The 27,282-nt window shown below is 43.7% G+C and overlaps 2 protein-coding genes across 2 annotated transcripts in view; both read right to left on the reverse strand.

The window, feature by feature from the left end:
- On the reverse strand, nucleotides 1-22,799 carry LOC149970325 (FRAS1-related extracellular matrix protein 2-like). Its single transcript, XM_090226228.1, has 9 exons — nucleotides 22,776-22,799; nucleotides 21,337-21,529; nucleotides 20,824-20,949; nucleotides 19,548-19,675; nucleotides 14,967-15,101; nucleotides 14,387-14,513; nucleotides 6,344-6,531; nucleotides 5,404-5,550; nucleotides 1-774 (listed from the first exon to the last, which is right to left on the reverse strand). Exons 1-9 carry the CDS (start codon nucleotides 22,797-22,799, stop codon nucleotides 229-231), a joined length of 1,614 nt encoding a protein of 537 aa, XP_090082354.1. The 3' UTR covers nucleotides 1-228.
- A 3,577-nt stretch (nucleotides 22,800-26,376) lies between these two features.
- Nucleotides 26,377-27,282, reverse strand: part of LOC110510271 (FRAS1-related extracellular matrix protein 2) — a 40,461-nt gene continuing 39,555 nt past the window's right edge. The window contains exon 13 of the mRNA XM_090226229.1: nucleotides 26,377-26,424. Coding sequence (XP_090082355.1) covers nucleotides 26,377-26,424 — 48 coding nt within the window. The remainder of the gene's footprint in view (nucleotides 26,425-27,282) is intronic.

The following is a 27,282-nucleotide window of genomic DNA, read 5'->3' on the forward strand; positions in this document are numbered from 1 at the left end:
TGATTGCAGCACAGCTTTTATTTTATAGCTAGGTGTTTTAAATGGGAGAGTTTAAATATACAAGGATGAAGCTTTTCAATCACTTGACTTACATCCACGAGATGGAGCTTTTAAAAAAATACTCCAGTAACAGTGTAGAAAAATCATGGGGGGGAAAAAACCACATTACAAAAGCCCAAATACTCCTTAATACTCTGTCCATTTCTTTTTTCAATCCGTCCATCTCTCTTAGACCTCTGAGCTGTTGCTGCAGTCGTCCATCCTCGCCACCATCATCCCTTCCGTGCTCGCCGACCCCCACACCCTCTCTTTCCTCTCCTCCTTCTGTCTGTACCGGACCACCAGGACGAGGATGATGATGAGGAGGAAGGTAAGCAGCATTCCCACCAACCCCCCCACCACCGTCGGCAACCCCTCGTCCCCCTCCCCCCTGCTCAGCTCCCTTGGTTCCAGACGGTCGGCGTACAGCTCCACCCGCCCCGCTGCCCTCCTCTTGGTACGGTCCAGGGCGATGTGCATGATGTTGGTGCCGCGGTTGTTGTCTGCTCCAATGTCATCGGCCACGTCGGGGACCGCCGCTCCGACCAATCCACTGGCTGACCACCTCACACGGTGACCTTGACCTTTGACCCCGGGGGTAATGGAGAGGTCGTTGCCCGTGGCGACCAGGGAGTGGTGGTACTCGAGGCTCCTCTTGCCAATGCCGTGGTTGTCGTTGTCTTTGGGGCGGATGGTGTAGATGGTGTGGATGAACCACTCACGACCCGCAGCCACCTGGGACAGGAGGTTAGAGGTTAGAGGTTAGAGATTAGAGTGTGTTGTCTGCACACCTGGGTTCAAATTAATGTGTTTTTGATTATTTGTTATATAAATGATAATTTTCTGTGTATTTGAAGAAATCTATCTTGGTACACAACATACTGTAACTATCTGGTCTACACCATACAGAGGGGCAAAAAAACTATTTAGTCAGCCACCAATTGTGTAAGTTCTCCCACTTAAAAAGATGAGAGAGGCCTGTAATTTTCATCTTAGGTACACTTCAACTATGACAGACAAAATGAGAAAAAAAAAATCCAGAAAATCACATTGTAGGATTTTTAATGAATTTATTTGTAAATTATGGTGGAAAATAAGTATTTGGTCACCTACAAACAAGCAAGATCTCTGGCTCTCACAGACCTGTAACTTCTTCTTTAAGAGGCTCCTCTGTCCTCCACTCATTATCTGTTTTAATGGCACCTGTTTGAACTTGTTATCAGTATAAAAGACACCTGTCCACAACCTCAAACAGTAACACTCCAAACTCCACTATGGCCAAGACCAAAGAGCTATCAAAGGACACCAGAAACAAAATTGTAGACCTGCACCATGCTGGGAAGACTGAATCTGCAATAGGTAAGCAGCTTGGTTTGAAGAAATCAACTGTGGGAGCAATTATTATGAAATGGAAGACATACAAGACCACTGATAATCTCCCTCGATCTGGGGCTCCACACAAGATCTCACCCCGTGGGTTCAAAATGATCACAAGAACGGTGAGCAAAAATCCCAGAACCACACAGGGGGACCTAGTGAAAGACCTGCAGAGAGCTGGGACCAAAGTAACAAAGCCTACCATCAGTAACACACTACACCGCCAGGGACTCAAATCCTGCAGTGCCAGTGTCCCCCTGCTTAAGCCAGTACATGTCCAGGCCCATCTGAAGTTTGCTTGAGAGCATTTGGATGATCCAGAAGAAGATTGGGAGAATGTCATATGGTCAGATGAAACCAAAATATAACTTTTTGGTAAAAACTCAACTCGTCGTGTTTGGAGGACAAAGAATGCTGAGTTGCATCCAAAGAACACCATACCTACTATGAAAACATCATGCTTTGGGGCTGTTTTTCTGCAAAGGGACCAGGACGAGTGATCCGTGTAAAGGAAAGAATGAATGGGGCCATATATCGTGAGATTTTGAGTGAAAACCTCCTTCCATCAGCAAGGGCATTGAAGATGAAACATGGCTGGATCTTTCAGCATGACAATGATCCCAAACACACCGCCCGGGCAACGAAGGAGTGGCTTCGTAAGAAGCATTTCAAGTCCTGGAGTGTCCTAGCCAGTCTCCAGATCTCAACCCCATAGAACATCTTTGGAGGGAGTTGAAAGTCCGTGTTTCCCAGCAACAGCCCCAAAACATCACTGCTCTAGAGGAGATCTGCATGGAGGAATGGGCCAAAATACCAGCAACAGTGTGTGAAAACCTTGTGAAGACTTACAGAAAACATTTTACCTCTGTCATTGCCAACAAAGGGTATATAACAAAGTATTTAGATAAACTTTTGTTATTGACCAAATACTTATTTTCCACCATATTTGCAAATAAATTCATAAAAAATCCTACTTTTTTTCCCTAATTTTGTCTGTGATAGTTGAAGTGTACCTATGATGAAATTTACAGGCCTCTCTCATCTTTTTAAGTGGGAGAACTTCACAATTGGTGGCTGACTAAATACTTTTTTGCCCCACTGTACATATCTAGCTGTCTGGTACACAGAATAAATGAAGAGCTTCAGTTCAGTTCTTTCATCACATTCCCAGTAGGTCAGACGTTTACATACACTCAATGGTATTTGGTAGCATTTCCTTCCATTCATCCTGACAGAGCTGGTGTAACTGAGTCAGGTTTTTAGGCCTCCTTGCTCGCACACGCTTTTTCAGTTCTGCCCACAAATTTTCTATGGGATTGAGGTCAGGGCTTTGTGATGAGCATAGTACCTTGACTTTGTTTTAAGCCATTTTGCCACAAATTTGGAAGTATGCTTGGGGTCATTGTCCATTTGGAAGACCCATATGCAACCAAGCTTTAACTTCCTGACTGATGTCTTGAGATGTTGCTTCAATATATCTTCCTCATGATTCCATCTATTTTGTGAAGTGCACCAGTCCCTCCTGCAGCAAAGCACCCCCACAACATGATGCTGCCACCCCCGTGCTTCACGGTTGGAATGGTGATCTTCGGCTTGCAAGCGTCCCCCGTTTTTCCTCCATACATAATGATGGTCATTATGGCCAAACAGTTCTATTTTTGTTTCACCAGACCAGAGGACATTTCTCTAAAAAGTACAGTCTTTGTCCCCATGTGCAGTTGCAAACCATAGTCTGGCTTTTATATGGCGGTGTTGGAGCAGTGTCTTCTTCCTTGCTGAGCGGAAATTCAGGCTATGTCGATATAGGACTCGTTTTACTGTTGGATACAGATACTTTGTACCTGTTTCCTCCAGCATCTTCACAAGGTCCTTTGCTGTTGTTCTGGGATTGATTTGCACTTTTCACACCAAAGTGCGTTCATCTCTAGGTCTCCTTCCTGAGCAGTATGACGGCCACATGGTCCCATGATGTTTATGCTTGCGTACTATTGTTTGTACAGATGAACATGGTACCTTCAGGCGTTTGGAAATTGCTCCCAAGGATGAACCAGACTTGTGGATGTCTACTTTTTTTAAATCTGAGGTCTTGGCTGATTTCTTTTGATTTTCCCATGATGTCAAGCAAAGAGGCACTGAGTTCGAAGGTAGGCCTTGAAATTCATCCTCCAATTGACTCAAATTATGTCAATTAGCCTATCAGAAGCTTCTAAAGCCATGACATCATTTTCTGGAATTTTCCAAGCTGTTTAAAGGCACAGTCAACTTAGTGTATGTAAACTTCTGACACACTGGAATTGTGATACAGTGAAATAATTAGTCTGTAAACAATTGTTGGAAAAATGGCTTGTGTCATTCACAAAGTAGACGTCCTAACTGACTTGCCAAAACTATAGTTTGTTAACAAGAAATTTGTGGAGTGGTTGAAAAAATGAGTTTTAATGACTCCAACCTAAGTGTATTTAAACTTCTGACTTCAAGTGTATTCTCATTCACCCCTTTAGTTGTTGGGGAATTGTTAGATTACTTGTTAGATATTACTGCACCAGAACTAGAAGCACAAGCATTTTGCTACACTCGCATTAACATCATGTGACCAATAAAACTTGATTTGATTCGATTGGTTTCAGGAACACAGTACAGTATCGTAGAGCACAGTATACTATCGTAGAGCACAGTACAGTATACTACAGTATACTTTATTCAGGGGCAGAACGACAGATTTGTACCTTGTCAGCTCGGGGGTTTGAACTTGCAACCTTCCGGTTACTAGTCCAACGCTCTAACCACTAGGCTACCCAGTACAGTATACTATAGCAGAACACAGTACAGTATACTATAGCAGAACACAGCACAGTACACTATATTAGAGCACAGTACAGTATAGTATAGTAGAGCACAGTAAAGTATACTATAGCAGAACACAGTACAGTATACTATAGTAGAGCACAGTACAGTACACTATATTAGAGCACAGTACAGTATAGTATAGTAGAGCACAGTAAAGTATACTATAGCAGAACACAGTACAGTATAGTAGAGCTCGGTACAGTGTACTGTAGTAGAGAACAGTACAGAACAGCACATTATACTATAGTAGAGCACAGTACAGTACAGTATACTATAGTAGAACACAGTGCAGTATACTATAGTAGAACACAGTACAGTATACTATAGTAGAACACAGTGCAGGATAGTACACTACAGTACAGTATACTACAGTACACCACAGTATACTATAGTGGAACACAGTACAGTATACTACAGTACACCACAGTATACTATAGTAGAGCACAGTACAGTATACTACAGTACAGCACAGTATACTATAGTAGAACACAGTGCAGGATAGTACACTACAGTACAGTATACTACAGTACACCACAGTATACTATAGTGGAACACAGTACAGTATACTACAGTACACCACAGTATACTATAGTAGAACACAGTGCAGGATAGTACACTACAGTACAGTATACTACAGTACACCACAGTATACTATAGTAGAACACAGTACAGTATACTACAGTACACCACAGTATACTATAGTAGAACACAGTACAGTATACTACAGTACACCACAGTATACTATAGTAGAACACAGTACAGTATACTACAGTACACCACAGTATACTATAGTGGAACACAGTACAGTATACTACAGTACACCACAGTATACTATAGTAGAGCACAGTACAGTATACTACAGTACAGCACAGTATACTATAGTAGAGCACAGTACAGTATACTACAGTACAGCACAGTATACTATAGTAGAACACAGTGCAGTATACTACAGTACACCACAGTATACTATAGTAGAGCACAGTACAGTATACTACAGTACACCACAGTATACTATAGTAGAGCACAGTACAGTATACTACAGTACAGCACAGTATACTATAGTAGAACACAGTGCAGGATAGTACACTACAGTACAGTATACTACAGTACAGCACAGTATACTATAGTAGAACACAGTACCTGGAACATGGCCGTAGAGTCCAGTCTGAATCCATCTGTCCCAGGCTGTCTGACCAGAGAGAGAGCTGAGGGGTCGTCTACAGCCAACATTGCATTAAAATCCACATCACCAAACCCACGGGCCTGAGTCTCGGGCTGGGCCTTGTCCTGTAGGGGGAGGAGGAGGAGGAGCGGAGAGGAAGAGGAGGGGAGAGAGAAGGGGGGGGGGGGGGGGGGGACACGAGGAGTAGAGTAGAGTATTGATTATCACCAAAGAGAATACACAGACAGAATGATAAAATAAAGATTGACTGTAGTGAAATGCAGTGATAGCACTCGACAGCAACATTGAGAGGTAGAAGAGAGTTCTTGATGTAATGTCATCTTTGGGTTATATCTATTTTTTTCTGAGGTGAACTCAGCATAAGTTCACCTCAGAAAGGACCCATCTCGGGTCCTTTCTGTTCTACAGGACTCTCTGATGCTTACATTCATAATTCAACACGCTCGACATCACTACATTACATTCATAATTCAACACGCTTGTCGTTGCTACATTAAATTCATTTTGTAGTCTTCCTCATGATTTATTAAAGGAAAAAACATGCATATTTTACATTAGGAGATTTAGACATTGTACTAATGTGATAAATAGCTTGATTTTAAGTTGTGTCTAGTGTGTTTATTAGGATGGAATTTTAAGTTATTTCTAGGTGTTTATAAGGATGTTATTTAAGTTGTTTATTAGGATGTGATTTTAAGTTGTTAATTAGGATGTGATTTTAAGTTGTTTCTAGTTGTTTATTAGGATGTGGTTTTAAGTTGTTTCTAGTTGTTTATTAGGATGTGATTTTAAGTTGTTTCTATGTGTTTATTAGGATGTAATTTGAAGTTGTGTACAGGTCTTCAGTAGGTAGAGCAGAGAGGGAGAGTCTGACTGACTACAGGCTGCTATACTCACTAAGATCTTGAAGTGGTAGAGCAGAGAGGGAGATTCAGCCAGACATCCAAACTCAAAGTTAGTGGGGTTGTACTTGGGTACGTATCCATCCACGCCGGTGCACAGGTACACCTTCTCTATGTTGCAGAAAAAAGAGTGCCCCAGGTTCTGAACAGGGTCCACCATCACAAGACCGTAGATAGTATCACCTGGAGAAGGAGAGGAGAGGAGAGGAGAGGAGAGGAGAGGAGAGGAGAGGAGAGGAGAGGAGAGGAGAGGAGAGGAGAGGAGGGAGGAGGAGGGGAGGGAGGTGGAGAGGAGAGGAGAGGAGAGGAGAGGGGAGGGAGGTGGAGAGGAGAGGGGAGGGGAGGGGAGGGGGAGTGGAGGTGGAGGGGAGGTGGAGGGGAGGGAGATGGAGGGGAGGGGAGGGGAGGGGAGGGGAGGTGAGGGGAGGGAGGTACGTAGGCAGAGAGAATAGAGAAGCAACGGTCTGTTTCAGTAGTGATTATAATCAATAACAATCATGTTCCGTGTAGCCCTTTACCCATACTCATAAATAGGGTGGAACATGGCAGACTTTGGCACCGATAAGCGCCTAAATTGTAACGCAGTAGCCGTAAAGTAACATGCTATACGGAGCTTGGTATAAATCTTTTTACCATCACAGGTACTTGAAATGATGTTGGGAGATACATTTTCATTTAATGCTATTGAAATTGTCAAATTATTCCATTGTCTCGAGTACCATTTCATCTTTTTATGAAAAGGAGCATATTGATAGATATTAAGTCACCTCTGATTGGCCGTAATTTAAACTGTAAAGTCTACGAACTTTGTTCGATGTCAGTCTTCATTGAAGACCACCTGTGCTGGAGGAAATCTGCAAAATGGTGCTGGCAGGCTTTAAAAAAAAATGTCTGTCAAATGAAAATGAAATGAAATGAATTGCACTAAGTTGTTCCTCTTTTTGTTTGCTGTCACAATTTATTATAAGGTGTAAAAATTACCCAACTAAATTTGTGACTAGTAATTAAAGCTGAACTATGTAACTAATGGTTAGTCTACAGAATGTTGCCTATTGGTGTAAGGATCGACTCTGGAGACGAGAAGCAGGTACAGGGAGTGCACACTTAATAACCATGGACAGGAATACAGACAGCGTCTGGACAGGAGAAACAGACAGGAACAGAATACAGACAGTGTCTGGACAGGGGAAACAGACAGGAACAGAATACAGACAGCGTCTGGACAGGAGAAACAGACAGGAACAGAATACAGACAGCGTCTGGACAGGAGAAACAGACAGGAACAGAATACAGACAGCGTCTGGGCAGGAGAAACAGACAGGAACAGAATACAGACAGCGTCTGGACAGGGGAAACAGACAGGAACAGAATATAGACAGCGTCTGGACAGGAGAAACAGACAGGAACAGAATACAGACAGCGTCTGGACAGGAGAAACAGACAGGAACAGAATACAGACAGCGTCTGGACAGAGGAAACAGACAGGAACAGAATACAGACAGCGTCTGGACAGGGGAAACAGACAGGAACAGAATACAGACAGCGTCTGGACAGGAGAAGCAGACAGGAACAGAATACAGACAGCGTCTGGACAGGAGAAACAGACAGGAACAGAATACAGACAGCGTCTGGACAAAGGAAACAGACAGGAACAGAATACAGACAGCGTCTGGACAGGGGAAACAGACAGGAACAGAATACAGACAGCGTCTGGACAGGAGAAACAGACAGGAACAGAATACAGAGAGCGTCTGGACAGGAGAAACAGACAGGAACAGAATACAGACAGCGTCTGGACAGGAGAAACAGACAGGAACAGAATACAGACAGCGTCTGGACAGGAGAAACAGACAGGAACAGAATACAGAGAGCGTCTGAACAGGGGAAACAGACGGGAACAGAATACAGACAGCGTCTGGACAGGAGAAACAGACAGGAACAGAATACAGACAGCGTCTGGACAGGGGAAACAGACAGGAACAGAATACAGACAGCGTCTGGACAGGAGAAACAGACAGGAACAGAATACAGACAGCGTCTGGACAGGAGAAACAGACAGGAACAGAATACAGACAGCGTCTGGACAGGAGAAACAGACAGGAACAGAATTCAGACAGCGTCTGGACAGGAGAAACAGACAGGAACAGAATACAGACAGCGTCTGGACAGGGGAAACAGACAGGAACAGAATACAGAGAGCGTCTGGACAGGGGAAACAGACAGGAACAGAATACAGACAGCGTCTGGACAGAGGAAACAGACAGGAACAGAATACAGACAGCGTCTGGACGGGAGAAACAGACAGGGACAGAATACAGACAGCGTCTGGACAGGAGAAACAGACAGGAACAGAATACAGACAGCGTCTGGACAGGAGAAACAGACAGGAACAGAATACAGACAGCGTCTGGACAGGGGAAACAGACAGGAACAGAATACAGACAGCGTCTGGACAGGGGAAACAGACAGGAACAGAATACAGACAGCGTCTGGACAGGAGAAACAGACAGGAACAGAATACAGACAGCGTCTGGACAGGAGAAACAGACAGGAACAGAATACAGAGAGCGTCTGGACAGGGGAAACAGACAGGAACAGAATACAGACAGCGTCTGGGCAGGAGAAACAGACAGGAACAGAATACAGACAGCGTCTGGACAGGAGAAACAGACAGGAACAGAATACAGACAGCGTCTGGACAGGAGAAACAGACAGGAACAGAATACAGAGAGCGTCTGAACAGGGGAAACAGACGGGAACAGAATACAGACAGCGTCTGGACAGGAGAAACAGACAGGAACAGAATACAGACAGCGTCTGGACAGGGGAAACAGACAGGAACAGAATACAGACAGCGTCTGGACAGGAGAAACAGACAGGAACAGAATACAGACAGCGTCTGGACAGGAGAAACAGACAGGAACAGAATACAGACAGCGTCTGGACAGGAGAAACAGACAGGAACAGAATTCAGACAGCGTCTGGACAGGAGAAACAGACAGGAACAGAATACAGACAGCGTCTGGACAGGGGAAACAGACAGGAACAGAATACAGAGAGCGTCTGGACAGGGGAAACAGACAGGAACAGAATACAGACAGCGTCTGGACAGAGGAAACAGACAGGAACAGAATACAGACAGCGTCTGGACGGGAGAAACAGACAGGGACAGAATACAGACAGCGTCTGGACAGGAGAAACAGACAGGAACAGAATACAGACAGCGTCTGGACAGGAGAAACAGACAGGAACAGAATACAGACAGCGTCTGGACAGGGGAAACAGACAGGAACAGAATACAGACAGCGTCTGGACAGGGGAAACAGACAGGAACAGAATACAGACAGCGTCTGGACAGGAGAAACAGACAGGAACAGAATACAGACAGCGTCTGGACAGGAGAAACAGACAGGAACAGAATACAGACAGCGTCTGGACAGGGGAAACAGACAGGAACAGAATACAGACAGCGTCTGGACAGGAGAAACAGACAGGAACAGAATACAGACAGCGTCTGGACAGGAGAAACAGACAGGAACAGAATACAGACAGCGTCTGGACAGGAGAAACAGACAGGAACAGAATTCAGACAGCGTCTGGACAGGAACAGAATACAGAGAGCGTCTGGACAGGAGAAACAGACAGGAACAGAATACAGACAGCGTCTAGACAGAGGAAACAGACAGGAACAGAATACAGACAGCGTCTGGACAGGAGAAACGGACAGGAACAGAATACAGACAGCGTCTGGACAGGAGAAACAGACAGGAACAGAATACAGACAGCGTCTGGACAGAGGAAACAGACAGGAACAGAATACAGACAGCGTCTGGACAGGAGAAACAGACAGGAACAGAATACAGACAGCGTCTGGACAGGGGGAATTGGAAACAACCATTATGCTGATACAGGGATGAAACAGAGGAAACAGACAGATGTAGGGAAGGCAATCAAAACGTGAAGGAGTCCAGTTGAGTCCAATGAGCGCTGATGTGCGTAATGATGGTGACAGGTGTGAGTAATGACGGTATCAGGTGGTAACAGGTGTGAGTAATGATGGTAACAGGTGTGAGTAATGATGGTAACAGGTGTGCATAATGATGGCGACAGGTGTGAGTAACGAATGGTGACAGGTGTGCGTAATGATGGCGACAGGTGTGAGTAATGATGGTGACAGGTGTGCGTAACGAAGGGCAGCCTGGAACCCTCGAGCGCCAGAGAGGAAGAGCGGGAGCAAGCATGACAATTGGAATATAAACAAACAACAAGAGGCCTATTGCAACCATCGATGGCAATAGATGATCTCCAACCATCAATATGATCTCAATGTTAACCATTACTGGTTACATCATTACTGCTCCCTAAAAGATGCCGGTGTTACCCTTAGTCAGATATTTGTATATGATGATGAGATGCTCATGTTTCCGTCCTAACAATGGGGGTCATCCCAAAGGCAGGAAGGCAGGCGACAAGTTCAGGTCTGCATATTAAGCTAATGGAAACACATTGGGTTTATTCAGAATTTATTTTGGCGAGAGTGAGACCTCTTGCTTCGCCTCTTTCCCTCTGACTTAGTCCTGCTTGCAACCAAATTATTTTATTCGATTACTATTCATGTTCTCCAAAACTGACTGGTCATTTCTTATGAAGATCAGGGGGTAAAATAACCCTGAACTGTCCAGACTTGAAATGTGTAACTACATCAAGTCAATTGGGGGATTAAGTGCTTTGTGGCAGAAGGGTGTGGGCAAGAATCAACACTCTGACACGGTAGGCCTATATGTTATCAACAGCGCTAACCTCTAGATGACCCCAGGAAACAAATTAACTACATTTTGACAGTTCATTTGTAACCTTAGGATAAACTAAATCAAATCAAAATGTATTGGTCACATACACATGGTTAGCAGATGTTAAATGCGAGTGTAGCGAAATGCTTGTGCTTCTAGTTCCGACAGTGCAGTAATAACCAACAAGTAATCTAACAATTCCCCAACAACTACCTAATACACACATCTAAAAGGGGTGAATGAGAATATGTACATATAAATATATGGATGAGATGGCCGAGCAGCATAGACAAGGTGCAATAGACGGTATAATCGAATTAGCCTACGTTAGCTCAACCATCCCATGGAAGAGACACCGATCCCGAAGAAATTTTAAAGTGACTAGCGATCCATTTACTAAAGTGTCCAGTGATTGGGTCTCAATGTAGACAGCAGCCTCTCTGAGTTAGTGATTGCTGTTTAGCAGTCTGATGGCTTTGAGATTGAAGCTGTTTTTCAGTCTCTGGGTCCCAGCTTTGATGAGCCTGTACTGACCTTGCCTTCTGTATGGTAGCAGTGTGAACAGGCAGTGGCTCGGGTGGTTGTTGTCTTTGATGGTCCTTTTGGCCTTCCTGTGACATCGGGTGTTGTAGGTGTCCTGGAGGGCAGGAAGTTTTCCCCCAGTGATGCACTACCCTCTGGAGAGCCTTACGGTTGTGGGCGGTGCAGTTACCGTACCAGGCTGTGATACAGCCCGACAAGATGCTCTCGATTGTGCATCTGTAAAAGTATGTCAGGGTTTTTGGGTGACAAGCCAAATTTCTTCAGCCTCCTGATGTTGAAGAGATGCTGTTGCGCCTTCTTCACCACACTGTCTGTGTGGGTGGACCATTTCAGTTTGTCTGCGATGTGACGCCGAGGAACTCAAAATCTTCCACCATCTCCACTGCTGTCCCTTTGATGTGGAAGCCTCTGCTGTTTCCTGAAGTCCACGATTATCTACTTTGTTTTGTTGATGTTGAGGGGGAGGTTATTTTCCTGACACCACACTCCGAGTGCCCTCACCTCCTCCCTGTAGGCTGTCAATCGTTGTTGGTAATCAAGCCCACTACTGTTGTGTCGTCTGCAAACTTGATGATTGAGTTGGAGGCGTGCTTGGCCACGCAGTCATGGGTGAACAGGGAGTACAGGAGGGGGCTGAGCACGCACCTTTGTCGGGCCCCAGGGTTGAGGGTCAGCGAAGTGGAGGTGTTGTTTCCTACCTTCACCACCTGGGGGTGGCCCGTCAGTGAGTCCAGGACCCAGTTGCACAGGGCGGGGTTGAGACCCAGGACCTCCAGGTTGATGATGAGCTTGGACGGTACTATGTTGTTGAATGCTGAGCTGTAGTCAATGAACAGCATTCTTACATAGGTATTCCTCTTGTTCAGATGGGATAAGGCTGTGTGCAGTGTGATGGCAATTGCATCGTCTGTGGACATGTTGGGGCGGTATGCAAACTGAAGTGTCCAGTCTCTACATACACTAGACACGTGTAGGTCGTAGCCTAGTGGAGACCAATATGTATCTTGTGTTATTAACGAGACAGTTGTAGATCTTGTGTCACGATCGCAGATTTTAGAGAAAAAACAATTGTCGGTACATATAAGTGTCATATTGGCTGAAAGCTTAAATTCCTGTTAATATAACTGCACTGTCCCAATTTACGGTAGCTATTACTGCAAAAAAATTCCATGCTATTGTTTGAGGAGAGCTCCTAACAACAGAAAACTGTTTTCACAGCGATAGGTTTGATAAATTCACCTCTGAAGGTGAAATGTGTTCTTACATTCTGAAATCCTGCTCTGATTTATCATTCAAAGGGTCCCAGAGATAACATGAAGTGTCGTTTTGTTTGATAAAATCCTTTTTCATATCCTAAAAAGGTCCACATAGCACAATCGATTTTGTATTTCCACTCGTTCAATTTGCAAAGAAAGGAATCTGTGAAAATCTAACCCTAAACTTTGTTTAAACCAGTCAAATCACATTCGTATGTATTCCTCAGAGATCCTAGAATGTACCAAGACTTTACTATATCATTAGGGGTGTAGTATATCCTACAAGACACCAAATTTGGTCAGTGAGCGATGCTTTCATGGCACGCCAACAACGCGGCCGGTCTTCATTTGATCGACTGTATCTTTGTCAAATAAGCACCAATCGGGGTCAAAGAAAGCTAGTTAGATAGCCAATGAGCTGGGCTTTACGGGAGTATCCGGAAACCCTGTATCTGTTGTAAAATGTAGCTACTAACATGCGACAGCATGCCTTTTCCTTTTGGATAAAAATTATAAGAATATTCAGTTGTTTTGCAAATGTTAAACTTATAGTATGGCTACTAATACTGGAAAAGCTAAATCAAAGTCCAACTATACAGATTTGACGATATTCTTGCAGAAAAATGTCGTATGAATGTAAATGTCTCCTTCACAATTTGCCCAAATGTATTTGGGTGACTTCACACTAAAAGTCTCATAGTTCCCTCATACTTCAAGTTATCCATCTGAAAACTTTGCACATACACTGCTGCCATCTTGTGGACACAAACGGAATTACAACCAGAGTGAACTGGGACCTTTCTGTTGCATTTCAAAGGTGGTGGTAGGAAAAAAAAAATGTTTCCTTTGTATTTTCTTCTACCAGATCTATTGTCTTATATTCTCCTACATTCAATTCACATTTCCACAAACTTCAATGTGTTTCCTTTCAAAGGGAACCAAGAATATGCATATCCTTGCTTCATGGCCTGAGCTACAGGCAGTTAGATTTGGGTACGTCATTTTAGGCGAAAATTGAAAAAAGTGGGCTGTCCTTAATGAGTTTTTAAAAGCTCTATAAAACACTTGCATGTCGTAGACTAGTGGAGACCAATATCTGTCTTGTGTTATTAAAACAACGGTTGTTGATGTGTACGGCTGCATTTCAGACACCTTTTGTGTCAATTTCAATGTTGGAATGAAATAACCTAGGTCTATAACGTTTGGGTGGGTGAGGGACAACATTATCTGAGATAGCGAGCCCTGACCCCAATAACTCAACTGTCCCTGCACGTATAGCCACTGACGAGGCTCATTTGAATATCCTGATGCATCAGGAAAATGATCAGTTACAAAAAGAGTGATCAAGACCGACATCTGTATAGGTGTGAATGAGTTGGTTGACTGTTCCTCCTGTTCGGGTGTCATATCCCTCCTCGCCTATAGGGGATGCTGTCTGCTGTAACCTACCCTCTGAGAAGGCCACGTCACTCTCCTGTCCGAAGCCCATGGATCCGTCAGACAGCCACAGGTTCCTCTTGGACAGCAGGAATATCTGAGTGTTGAGACTGAACTCCACTGATACTGGTTCACTGACCTGGTGGGAGGGAGGGAGGGAGGGGGGAGGGAGGGAGGGAAAGAATGAGAGGGGGGAAGGAGAGAGGAGAGAGGAGAGAGGGGGGAGGGAGAGAGGGGGAGGGAGAGAGGAGATTAGGAGAAGTGAGAGAGGGGGAGGGCGAGAGGAGAGAGGGGGAGGGAGGGGGAGGGAGAGAGGAGAGAGGGGAAGGGAGGGGGAGGGAGAGAGGGAAGGGGAGGGGGGGAGAGAGAAGGGGAGGGATTGGAGGAAGAGAGAGAGGGGGAGGGGGTAGAGAGAGAGAGAGGAGGTAGGGAGGTGGAGGGAGAAAGGGGGAGGGAGAGAGGGTGGGGGTAGGGAGGGGGACGGAGGTAGAGAGGGAGGGAGGGTTATATATACTGCTATCACAGTATTGTGATTCACAATCACAAAACTGTATGACCTATTGATAATCAATGGTTCCAAATCAATAACTACCTGTTGGAAGCGTATGTCCAGGTGGAAGGGGACAGGCTCTCCGGGGTTACAGACAGGGGGGACGGTGTACTCCATGTTCTGGCCTGTAGTACAGGGAATCAGATTCACTCTGTATGGACCAGAATAGTCACGCACCTAGGAGAGGAGAGACGAGGGAGAGAGGAGGCAGGGAGGAAGGGAGAGAGAGAGGGAGAGAGGGAGGGAGAGGGAGAGCGAGGGAGGGACAGAGGGAAAGAGAGGGAGGGAGAGGGAGAGAGAGGAGGCAGGGAGGAAGGGAGAGAGGGAGGGAGAGAGGGAGGGAGAGGGAGAGATAGGGAGATAGAGGGAGAGAGTGAGAGAGAGGGAGGGACAGAGGGAGGGACAGAGGGACAGAGGAGGCAGGGAGGAAGGGAGAGAGGGAGGGAGAGAGGAAGGGAGAGGGAGAGAGAGGGAGGGACAGAAGGAGAGAGGGAGAGAGAGGGAGGGACAGATGGAGAGAGGAGACAGGGAGAAAGGGAGAGAGGGATGGAGAGAGGGAGGGAGAGGGAGAGGGAGAGGGAGAGGGAGAGGGAGAGGGAGAGGGAGAGGGAGGGAGGGACAGAGGGAGAGAGAGGGAGAGAGAGGGAGGGACAGAGGGAGAGACATGGCGAGAATGATGGGAGAGGCAGGGAGGGAGGGAGGGAGGGAGGGAGGGAGGGAGGGAGGGAGGGAGGGAAGGAGGGAGGGAGAGGAGAGGAGAGGAGAGGAGAGGAGAGGAGAGAGAGAGAGAGAGAGAGAGAGAGAGAGAGAGAGAGAGGGGGGGGAGGGAGAGAGGAGAGAGAGAGAGGAGAGGAGAGAGAGGAGAAGAGAGAAAGAGGGGAGATGGAGGGAGAGAGGAGGGGAGAGGGAGAGAGGAGGGGAGAGGGAGAGGGGAGATGAGGGAGAGTGAAACTATTTTCTGTTCATTAGAAAGAAAATATTTTGGGGGTAATTGTCAGGACTTGTTTGCTCACTGACACCACCATACTCTCAGCACTAGCAGTAAGTATTATCATTGGTATATTGGGACATTAATTTTCATCATTGGTACATTTATTACCATCATTGGTACATTGGGACATTAACTATCATCACTGATACATTGGGACATTAACTATCACCATTGATACATTAACTATCATCACTGATACATTGGGACATTAAGTATCATCATTGATATACTGGGCCATTAACTAACATCATTGATACATTTACTATCATCATTGATATATTGGGACATTTCTATCATCATTGATATATTGGGACATTACATATCATCATTGATATATTGGGACATTAACTATCATAATTGAAAAATTGGGACATTAACTATCATCATTGATATATTGGGACATTTACTATCATCATTGATATATTGGGACATTAACTATCATAATTGAAAAATTGGGACATTTACTATCATCATTGAAAAATTGGGACATTAACTATCATCATTGATATATTGGGACAATATCATCATTGATATATTGGGACATTTACTATCATCATTGATATATTGGGACATTATCATCATTGATATATTGGGACATTAACCTCTCTGCGCACCGAACCCGTTAGTTAGCGGGATGAAATTCGACAACATTCGGTGATCGCTACATAAATAGTCATATTAAACATGAATGAAAATACAAGTGTCTCACATGTTTTGAAAGCCTAGAATCTTGCTAATCCAACTGCGTTGTCAGATTTAAAAAAGGATTTACTGTGAAAGAATACGACGTGATTATCTGAGAACAAAGCCCCATAACAAACAACTATTTCAACCAGCACAGGCCTAACAAAATCACAAACTGCAATAAAATAAATTGTTTACCTTTGGCGATCTTCCTCTGTTTGCAATCCCAATGCTCATTGTTACACAATGAATGGTCTTTTGTTTGATAAAAATCCATTTTTATAGCCTAACACGAAACATTTTGTGAACCGCTTGTGTCGTGAATTCCGTCTCATTCCATTTTCGACGACACATTTGATGTAAATACACACACGAAACGTGACTTTTCCAGTCATGTTTGGTTTCATTGCAATCAACTGGTTTGTTTGTAACACAACCAAACCTGATGGGTCATTTCGCGGGACGTATTGACTGAAAGAAACTGATTTGAAGACAACAAGTAATGACATCATTGTGCACCAATGATATGACCGCTGTTTCGTTGATTGACTGTATTTTAACCCAATGACCACTGATCTTATAGCTGGGTAGATAGCCAATGAGCTGAGGTAAAAGGCAATATGTAATGTTTATGTGTTGGAAGACCAACCCATGTAGTAAACTCCGGCGTAAAGAGGGTCATTCGCCATTGAAGTTTCATACCGGAAGGAGCAACGCATGTTAAGCACAGCGTTGTTTTGGTAAAGCGCATCTTCAGCTGTTTATATATCAATCAGAATGGCGACTAAGTCAGGGAAAGCTAAATCTAAGTCTAGATATACAGATGTACACACAATTTTAGAAGAAATTGATCGGTAAAGTGAGACAGAGATTGTTGAAGGACGATTCATTTAGCGATTCCCAAATGGAGGAATATTTTTTGAACGGAGAGGACATCGTTTTGGACTGGTAAGTTCTTCTCATGCTAATGCCGTTGTTTGAAATTAATAATATTAAATATTATTTGTGATTTTTAAAAATTTTAGTAGCAATATATAAAAATGTAATGTCATGAAATGTGAGGTGCGTGTGTCTGCCGCCCCAACCCACCCCCACATGAAATAGCCTATTTGAGGCTGTTGAGGGGAGGGCAGGCCCACAACAATGGCCAAAGTGAAATGAAGACAGTAGATACAGCTGGTCTGTTGTAATATAATAAAGACAGTAGATCTAGCTGGTCTGTCATAATATAATAGAGACAGTAGATCTAGCTGAAATGTCATAATATAAAATAGACAGTAGATCTAGCTGGTCTTTCATAATATAAATGAGGCAGTAGATCTAGCAGGTCTATAATAATATATTAAACCTTATGTTCCCTGTACTCTATATATATCTGTTTATTATACCTGTTGATACAAGGCTCATTTGTGAAACTATTCTAACTGAACATTTTCTTTCACAGTGACACTGACTCCGAATGGGAGCCCCAAGTGCCAAGGTGTCCATCCCCCACTGAAGCTGGTTCATCCAGTATCCTGCCTATGCTGCTCTGTACCATCACTCATTCATATATCCTTATGTACATATTCTTTATCCCCTTACACTGTGTATAAGACAGTAGTTTTGGAATTGTTAGTTAGATTACTTGTTGGTTATTACTGCATTGTCGGAACTAGAAGCACAAGCATTTCGCTACACTCGCATTAACATCTGCTAACCATGTGTATGTGACAAATAACATTTGATTTGATTTGATTTGACAATATTGTGTAGAGGACTGAGGGTCTTCCAAATATTGAAAGTGTTATTTTGTAAATGTATATATATTTTTCATGTTTTTTTTTTTTGGGGGGGGGGGTGTTAGAATACCATTTTGATATTTTGTATATAGTTATTCCATTCAAAATGTATAACTTCACCAATTTGGCCACTTGGGTACATTTGGGCTACTTGTGTGGGACACCTGGGTGACTTCATGATAAATGTCATGTAGCACACTCATTTTGGAAGTTATCATTCTGCACAAGTACTGTTGCCCTCTTATGTTTGTCACTGAAATTGTCCCCATCATCCTATCTGAATATTTGTTTTGTCTTGTTCATTTTAAAGATGATGATACAACAATACAAATGAAAGAACGTATGCTTCTTTCATTGTATTATCTAAACCAGATCTATTGTGTTAAATTCTCCTACATTCAATTCACATTTACACAAACTTCAGAGTGTTTTCTTTCAAATGAAACCAAGAATATCCACATCCTTGGTTCTGAGCCTGAGCTACAGGCAGTTAGATTTGGGTATGTCTTCAGGAGGAAATTGAAAAAAGTAGGGGGGTTTTAACTATCATCATTGATACATTGGGACATTTACTATAATCATTGATACATTTACTACCATCATTGATACATTGGGACATTAAATATCATCATTGATACATTGGGACATTTACTATCATCACTGACACATTTACTACCATTATTTATATATTGGGACATTAAATATCATCCTTAAATATCATCATTGATACATTTACTATCAATGTAGTGTTAGGGGTTATGGCTACAGGCTGGTAGGGTTAGGGGTTAGGGCTACAGGCTGGTAGGATTAGGGGTTAGGGCTACTAGCTGGTAGGGTTAGAGCTTAGGGGTTAGGGCTACTGGCTGGTAGGGTTAGGGGTTACTGGCTGGTAGGGTTAGGGGTTAGGGGTTAGGGCTACAGGCTGGTAGGGTTAGGGGTTAGAGGTTAGGCCTACAGGCTGGTAGGGTTAGGGTTTGGGGTTAGAGGTTAGGGGTTAGGGTTTGGGGTTAGAGGTTAGAGGTTAGGGGTTAGAGGTTAGAGGTTAGGAGTTAGGGTTTGGGGTTAGAGGTTAGGGGTTAGGGTTAGGGGTATTTACTCACAGCCTTGGGCTAGGGTTAGGGGTTAGAGGTTAGGGGTTAGGGGTTAGGGTTTGGGGTATATACTCACAGCAAAGTCTGATGTGAATATCCACTGCTGGACAGGCTGGTTGTAGGTGGGTTCACTCCTCACCAGGCTGAGGTTAAAGGTCAGGCCAGGGTTGTCTTCATACATCACCATGGATGACAGAGAGGATGCTGGGTAGGGAAGGAGAGGAAAGAGAAAAGGAAAAAGGAAAGTAGTGGGGACTATAGAATGACTGACACATATTATTATTTAGACTGATACATATTATTATATAGACTGACTGATACATATTATTATATAGACTGACTGATACATATTATTATATAGACTGATACATATTATGATATAGACTGATACATATTGTTATATAGACTGACTGATACATATTGTTATATAGACTGACTGATACATATTATTATATAGACTGACTGATACATATTATTATATAGACTGACTGATACATATTATTATATAGACTGATACATATTATTATATAGACTGACTGATACATATTATTATATAGACTGATACATATTGTTATATAGACTGATACATATTATTATATAGACTGACTGATACATATTATTATATAGACTGACTGATACATATTATTATATAGACTGACTGATACATGTTATTATATAGACTGACTGATACATATTATTATATAGACTGACTGATACATATTGTTATATAGACTGATACATATTATTATATAGACTGACTGATACATATTATTATATAGACTGATACATATTGTTATATAGACTGATACATATTATTATATAGACTGACTGATACATATTATTATATAGACTGACTGATACATATTATTATATAGACTGACTGATACATATTATTATATAGACTGACTGATACATATTGTTATATAGACTGACTGATACATATTGTTATATAGACTGACTGATACATATTGTTATATAGACTGACTGATACATATTGTTATATAGACTGACTGATACATATTATTATATAGACTGACTGATACATGTTATTATATAGACTGACTGATACATGTTATTATATAGACTGACTGATACATATTATTATATAGACTGACTGATACATATTGTTATATAGACTGATACATATTATTATATAGACTGACTGATACATATTATTATATAGACTGACTGATACATATTGTGATATAGACTGACTGATACATATTATTATATAGACTGACTGATACATATTATTATATAGACTGATACAAATTATGATATAGACTGACTGATACAATTTCATGGACATGGATATATTGTATGTCGTATGTGTGTGTGTATGTGTGTGTCACCTGTGCTCTTGATCCTGCCTTCCGAGTGGGCCTCGACAAACAGACCTCTGAAGCGAGCCTTGGTTTTGAAGTTGACCACCAGACGACCCTGCTCGTTGATACGCATACTGGTGGGGTACAGGACACCTGCAGAATGCAGAATGACACACGTTTAGATTTGTTATCAATATTCAGTCGTTTTTCTCCCTCCCTCCCTCCCTCCCTCCCTCCCTCCCTCCCTCCCTCCCTCCCTCCCTCCCTCCCTCCCTCCCTCCCTCCCTCCCTCCCTCCCTCCCTCCCTCCCTCACCTCCTCCCTCCCCCACCCACTCCCTCACTCCCCCACTCCTTCACTCCCTCCCTCCCTCCCTCCTTCCACCACTCACTCCCTGCCTCCTTTCCCCAATCCCCTACCTCCCTCACCCGCTCACTCCCTCTCACACCCACTCACTCCCTCCCTCTCTTCCTCCCGCACTCCCTCCTCCCCCACTCTCACACAGATCCCCCTCTCCCACACACTCTCTGTTTCTTCTCACCCTGTAACTCAGCCTGCGGTGGGCTCCCGATGCCGTCCTTCCACAGTGTGGCAGTGTCGTACACAAAGGTGAGGCGGAGCTCCGACTGCAGGTCAAAATGCTGCCAGCCCCCCGCACCCCCTGGGGAGTGGAACACGTATGACACGTGCAGTGGAACACGCAGAGTCACGTAGGATTGGATCAGATTCAGCACCTGTAGAGTCGGGGGAAAAGGTTAGAACCAATCAGGAGAGGGGAGAAAAGGTTAGAACCAATCAGGAGAGAGGGGGAGGGCGAGATACATATTTTCTTTATGGGTATAAATTAGGTTTCTAGGTTTCTTCCTAGGTTTTGGCCTTTCTAGGGAGTTTTCCCTATAGCCTGGTTCCTCTCTAGGTTTCTTCCTAGGTTTTGGCCTTTCTAGGGAGTTTTCCCTATAGCCTGGTTCCTCTCTAGGTTTCTTCCTAGGTTTTGGCCTTTCTAGGGAGTTTTCCCTATAGCCTGGTTCCTCTCTAGGTTTCTTCCTAGGTTTTGGCCTTTCTAGGGAGTTTTCCCTATAGCCTGGTTCCTCTCTAGGTTTCTTCCTAGGTTTTGGCCTTTCTAGGGAGTTTTCCCTATAGCCTGGTTCCTCTCTAGGTTTCTTCCTAGGTTTTGGCCTTTCTAGGGAGTTTTCCCTAAAGCCTGGTTCCTCTCTAGGTTTCTTCCTAGGTTTTGGCCTTTCTAGGGAGTTTTCCCTATAGCCTGGTTCCTCTCTAGGTTTCTTCCTAGGTTTTGGCCTTTCTAGGGAGTTTTCCCTATAGCCTGGTTCCTCTCTAGGTTTCTTCCTAGGTTTTGGCCTTTCTAGGGAGTTTTCCCTATAGCCTGGTTCCTCTCTAGGTTTCTTCCTAGGTTTTGGCCTTTCTAGGGAGTTTTCCCTATAGCCTGGTTCCTCTCTAGGTTTCTTCCTAGGTTTTGGCCTTTCTAGGGAGTTTTCCCTATAGCCTGGTTCCTCTCTAGGTTTCTTCCTAGGTTTCGGCCTTTCTAGGGAGTTTTTTCCTAGCCACCGTGCTTCTACACCTGCATTGCTTGCTGTTTGGGGTTTTAGGCTGGGTTTCTGTACAGCACTTTGAGATATCAGCTGATGTACGAAGGGCTATATAAATACATTTGATTTGTTTAGACAATTTCTTTTTGTCTCTATAATATTTTTCCAGGCTCTTTGCTAACATGATTTCATACGTTTTTGTTTAATCCCTCTTATTTCAGCCTTATCACTCAGCAGACACACTCGGCAGAGACCTACTGTCTCACCATGCACTGTAAGGCTTTGTCCCATAGGGGGTGCACAACCGGGCATTCCCACAGTGCATGTAGGAGCGTTCCTTTTGCCCCTGCACATCGCCAACATGCCTCATCCTGTGAAAAACTCCTCCTGTGGAACCTTAGGGGAGGGAAATTAAATCTATGAAAAACTTGTCTACCTTTTCCCTTGTCTTCTCTGACATTTTACCCAAATATCTGAACCAATATACAACCTTGTCTCCTCTGACATTTTACCCAATACGGCTGTGTGTTCGATTTTATACACCTGTCAGCAACGGGTGTGGCTGAAATAGCCAAATCCACTTATAAGAATGGCTGTCCACATAATTTTGTATTTATAGTGTAATTCATAGTCTTCTCCAAGTTATCTCCCTCAAGCAAAAAGAGGACACACACACATAACAGTAGCGCTATTCCAAGTCCAAGTCATCTCTCAAATCCATTATCCTGTAGTAATAACGTGGTTAAACCCCACCCACTTCCTATTACTGTAATTCAATTTGTAATTACAATACAGCACGATAAGTTAGATAAATGGCCCATATCTAACAGCTCATCACAAGATAAATGGCTCCTATCTAACAGCTAATCACAGATAAATGGCTCCTTATCTAACAGCTCATCACAGATAAATGGCTCCTTATCTAACAGCTCATCACAGATAAATGGCCCATATCTAACAGCTCATCACAGATAAATGGCTCCTATCTAACAGCTACTCACAGATAAATGGCCCCTATCTAACAGCTCATCACAGATAAATGGCCCCTATCTAACAGCTCATCACAAGATAAATGGCCCCTATCTAACATATCATCACAGATAAATGGCCCCTATCTAACAGCTCATCACAGATAAATGGCCCCTATCTAACAGCTCATCACAGATACATGGCTCCTATCTAACAGCTAATCACAGATAAATGGCCCCTATCTAACAGCTCATCACAGATAAATGGCCCCTATCTAACAGCTCATTATAGATAAATGGCCCCTATCTAACAGCTCATCACAGAGAAATGGCTCCTATCTAACAGCTCATCCGGGATAAATGGCCCATATCTAACAGCTCATTACAGATACATGGCTCCTATCTAACAGCTCATTAGAGATAAATGGCCCCTATCTAACAGCTCATCACAGATAAATGGCTACTATCTAACAGCTCATTACAGATAAATGGCCCCTATCTAACAGCTCATTACAGTTTCTGTAATTCTGTTAAAAAGAAGGAAATAATCCATTCTAGAATGTGATCTGTGGTACATCGTGAGCCCGATTGAACATCTCTGCCTGAAAGTAGCAGTACTGTGACGCTTCCCAGCTAACCTGATTTGAGAAACACACACATTCTGACATTTGCATAGTCAATTATAATCAGAGAACACCGTAGCTGGATTATTATCTTTCACTAATGAGTAGGAAACACACACACACACACACACACACACACACACACACACACACACACACACACACACACACACACACACACACACACACACACACACACACACACACACACGTGATAGAACCAGCTCTGCACTGTAAAACATGGATCAACCTAAAAAAGAAAAGTTAATGAGTTACGATCTCTCAAGGGCGAAATATAACATCTGTTGAAACCAAATATAAAGATTGAATGCCAACTGTTTTATTTGATTATTATCGAACCTATATTTACAGTTGGATCAAAAAGCAACAAGAAAATTACATAACAATAACGAGGATATATACAGGGTATTACGGTACAGAGTCAATGTGGAGGCTATATACAGGGTATTACGGTACAGAGTCAATGTGGAGGCTATATACAGGGTATTACGGTACAGAGTCAATGTGGAGGCTATATACAGGGTATTACGGTACAGAATCAATGTGGAGGCTATATACAGGGTATTACGGTACAGAGTCAATGTGGAGGCTATATACAGGGTGTTACGGTACTGAGTCAATGTGGAGGCTATATACAGGGTATTACGGTACAGAATCAATGTGGAGGCTATATACAGGGTATTACGGTACAGAGTCAATGTGGAGGCTATATACAGGGAATTACGGTACAGAATCAATGTGGAGGCTATATACAGGGTATTACGGTACAGAGTCAATGTGGAGGCTATATACAGGGTGTTACGGTACAGAGTCAATGTGGAGACTATATACAGGGTGTTACGGTACAGAGTCAATGTGGAGGCTATATACAGGGTATTACGGTACAGAGTCGATGTGGAGGCTAAATACAGGGTGTTACGATACAGAGTCAATGTGGAGGATATATACAGGGTATTACGGTACAGAGTCGATGTGGAGGCTATATACAGGGTATTACGGTACAGAGTCGATGTGGAGGCTATATACAGGGTATTACGGTACAGAGTCAATGTGGAGGATATATACAGGGTATTACGGTACAGAGTCAATGTGGAGGCTATATACAGGGTATTACGGTACAGAGTCAATGTGGAGGCTATATACAGGGGGTACTGGTACTGAGTCAATGTGGAGGCTATATACAGGGTATTACGGTACAGAGTCAATGTGGAGACTATATACAGGGTGTTACGGTACCGGGTCAATGTGGAGGCTATATACAGGGGGTTCCGGTACAGAGTCAATGTGGAGGCTATATACAGGGTGTTACGGTACCGAGTCAATGTGGAGACTATATACAGGGTGTTACGGTACCGTGTCAATGTGGAGGCTATATACAGGGGGTACAGAGTCAATGTGGAGGCTATATACAGGGTGTTAGGGTACCGAGTCAATGTGGAGGCTATATACAGGGGGTACTGGTACCGAGTCAATGTGGAGGCTATATACAGGGTATTACGGTACAGAGTCAATGTGGAGACTATATACAGGGTGTTACGGTACCGAGTCAATGTGGAGGCTATATACAGGGGGTACAGAGTCAATGTGGAGGCTATATACAGGGTATTACGGTACAGAGTCAATGTGGAGGCTATATACAGGGTGTTACGGTACCGAGTCAATGTGGAGGCTATATACAGGGGGTACTGGTACCGAGTCAATGTGCGGGGGTACAGGTTAGTAATTTGTAAAGTGGCTATGCATAGATAATAAACAGTGAGTAGCAGCAGTGTAAAAACAAACGGGAGGGGGGGGGGGGGGCTGTCAATGTAAATAGTCCAGGTTTTCATTTGATTAATTGTTCAGCAGTCTTATGGCTTGCTGTGCGGTAGCAGAGAGAGCATGACTCGGGTGGCTGGAGTCTTTGTCCATTTTTAGGGTTTTCCTCTGACACCGCCTGGTGTAGAGGTCCTGGATGTCAGGAAGCTTGGCCCCAGTGATGTACTGGGCCGTACGTACTCCCCTCTGTAGCGCCTTGCGGTCAGATGCCGAGCAGTTGCCATACCAGGCGGTGAAGCAACTGGTCAGGATGCTCTCGATGGTGCCGCAGTAGAACATTATGAGGTTCTGGGGACCCATGTCAAATCCTTTCAGTGACATCTCCTTGACGCGGCTGTTGATTGTGCCCTGTGGAGTGTTGTCCCACTCCTCTTCAATGGCCAAGTTGCTGGATATAACTGAAACACGCTGTCGAAAACACTTTGATCCAGAGCATCCCAAAAATTGTCAATGGGTGACATGTCTGGTGAGTATGTAGGCCATAGAAGAACATTTTCAGCTTCCAGGAATTGTGTCCAGATCCTTGCGACATGGGGGCCCCGTGCATTATCATGCCGAACCATGAGGTAATGGCGGCGAATGAATGGCACGACAATGGGCCTCAGGATCACGTCACGGAGACCATCTGCCCACTGATGTCGGTTACGACGCCGAACTGCAGACAGGTTAAGACCCTGTTGTATTCACAATACACACGTTCACCTGTCCACCGCCTGCTCTGAATCTGTACTAATACTTTTCATAGTGATACTTAGAACCCTGGTTAAGACATTGTGAAGCTGTCCACATTTGGCTACATGAGCTTCGCTGAGACGGTTTCTGAACGTTTGTGCAGAAAATCTTCGGTTGTGCAAAACCCACAGTTTCATGAGCTGAGTGGCTGGTCTCAGACGTCCCCGCAGGTGAGGAAGCCGGATGTGGAGGTCCCGGGCTGGCGTGGTTACACGTGGTCGGTCTGCGGTTGTGAGGCCGGTTGGAACGTCCTGCCAAATTCTCTAAAAACAACGCTGGAAGCGTCTTATGGAAGAGAAATTAACATTAAATTCTCTGACAACAGCTCTGTTTCGCATTGCTGCAGTCAGTATGCAAATTCTTGAGACATCTGTGGCATTTTGTTGGGTGACAAAACTGCACATTTTTTTTTTGTGGCCTTTTAATGTCTCCAGCATGGTTAATTTACATGAAATAATGACTCCAAACTGATCTTCACACAAGACTTTCACATGTATGTGAATCCAAATGTTTCTTCTAAAAAATAATGAACTTGAAAGCCACGACCTACATAAGCCACACCCCCCTCTTCTGATAGGCTGCCGACGCTACACTTCTCCATGTTCTTGACGTGTTGAAAGGAATGTAAGAAGGTCCAATGAACAACCAGCGACACCGATCAGTAAAAGCGCTTCAAACGAACAACAGTCTTTTTCTACAGCGTATCAGTTACACCTCCGCAAATTCAAAAAAGCTTGTTGGACACAAGTTTAGAACTAAATGATGACATTCACTTTGACGG

This window comes from Oncorhynchus mykiss, chromosome 29 (genome assembly GCF_057628025.1).
Source record: "Oncorhynchus mykiss isolate SJ-2025 chromosome 29, ASM5762802v1, whole genome shotgun sequence".
NCBI classification, from domain to species: domain Eukaryota; kingdom Metazoa; phylum Chordata; class Actinopteri; order Salmoniformes; family Salmonidae; genus Oncorhynchus; species Oncorhynchus mykiss.

Excerpts from the sequence above, each read along its gene's own strand:
- LOC149970325 (XM_090226228.1), bottom strand. The coding sequence starts at position 22,799 with ATGTCAGAGAAGACAAGGGAAAAG. Across the intron at positions 19,676-20,823 it reads AGGCAGGATCAAGAGCACAG|CATCCTCTCTGTCATCCATG; the intron begins GTGACACACACA and ends TTCCCTACCCAG. Across the intron at positions 15,102-19,547 it reads TATTCACATCAGACTTTGCT|GTGCGTGACTATTCTGGTCC; the intron begins GTGAGTATATAC and ends CTCCTCTCCTAG.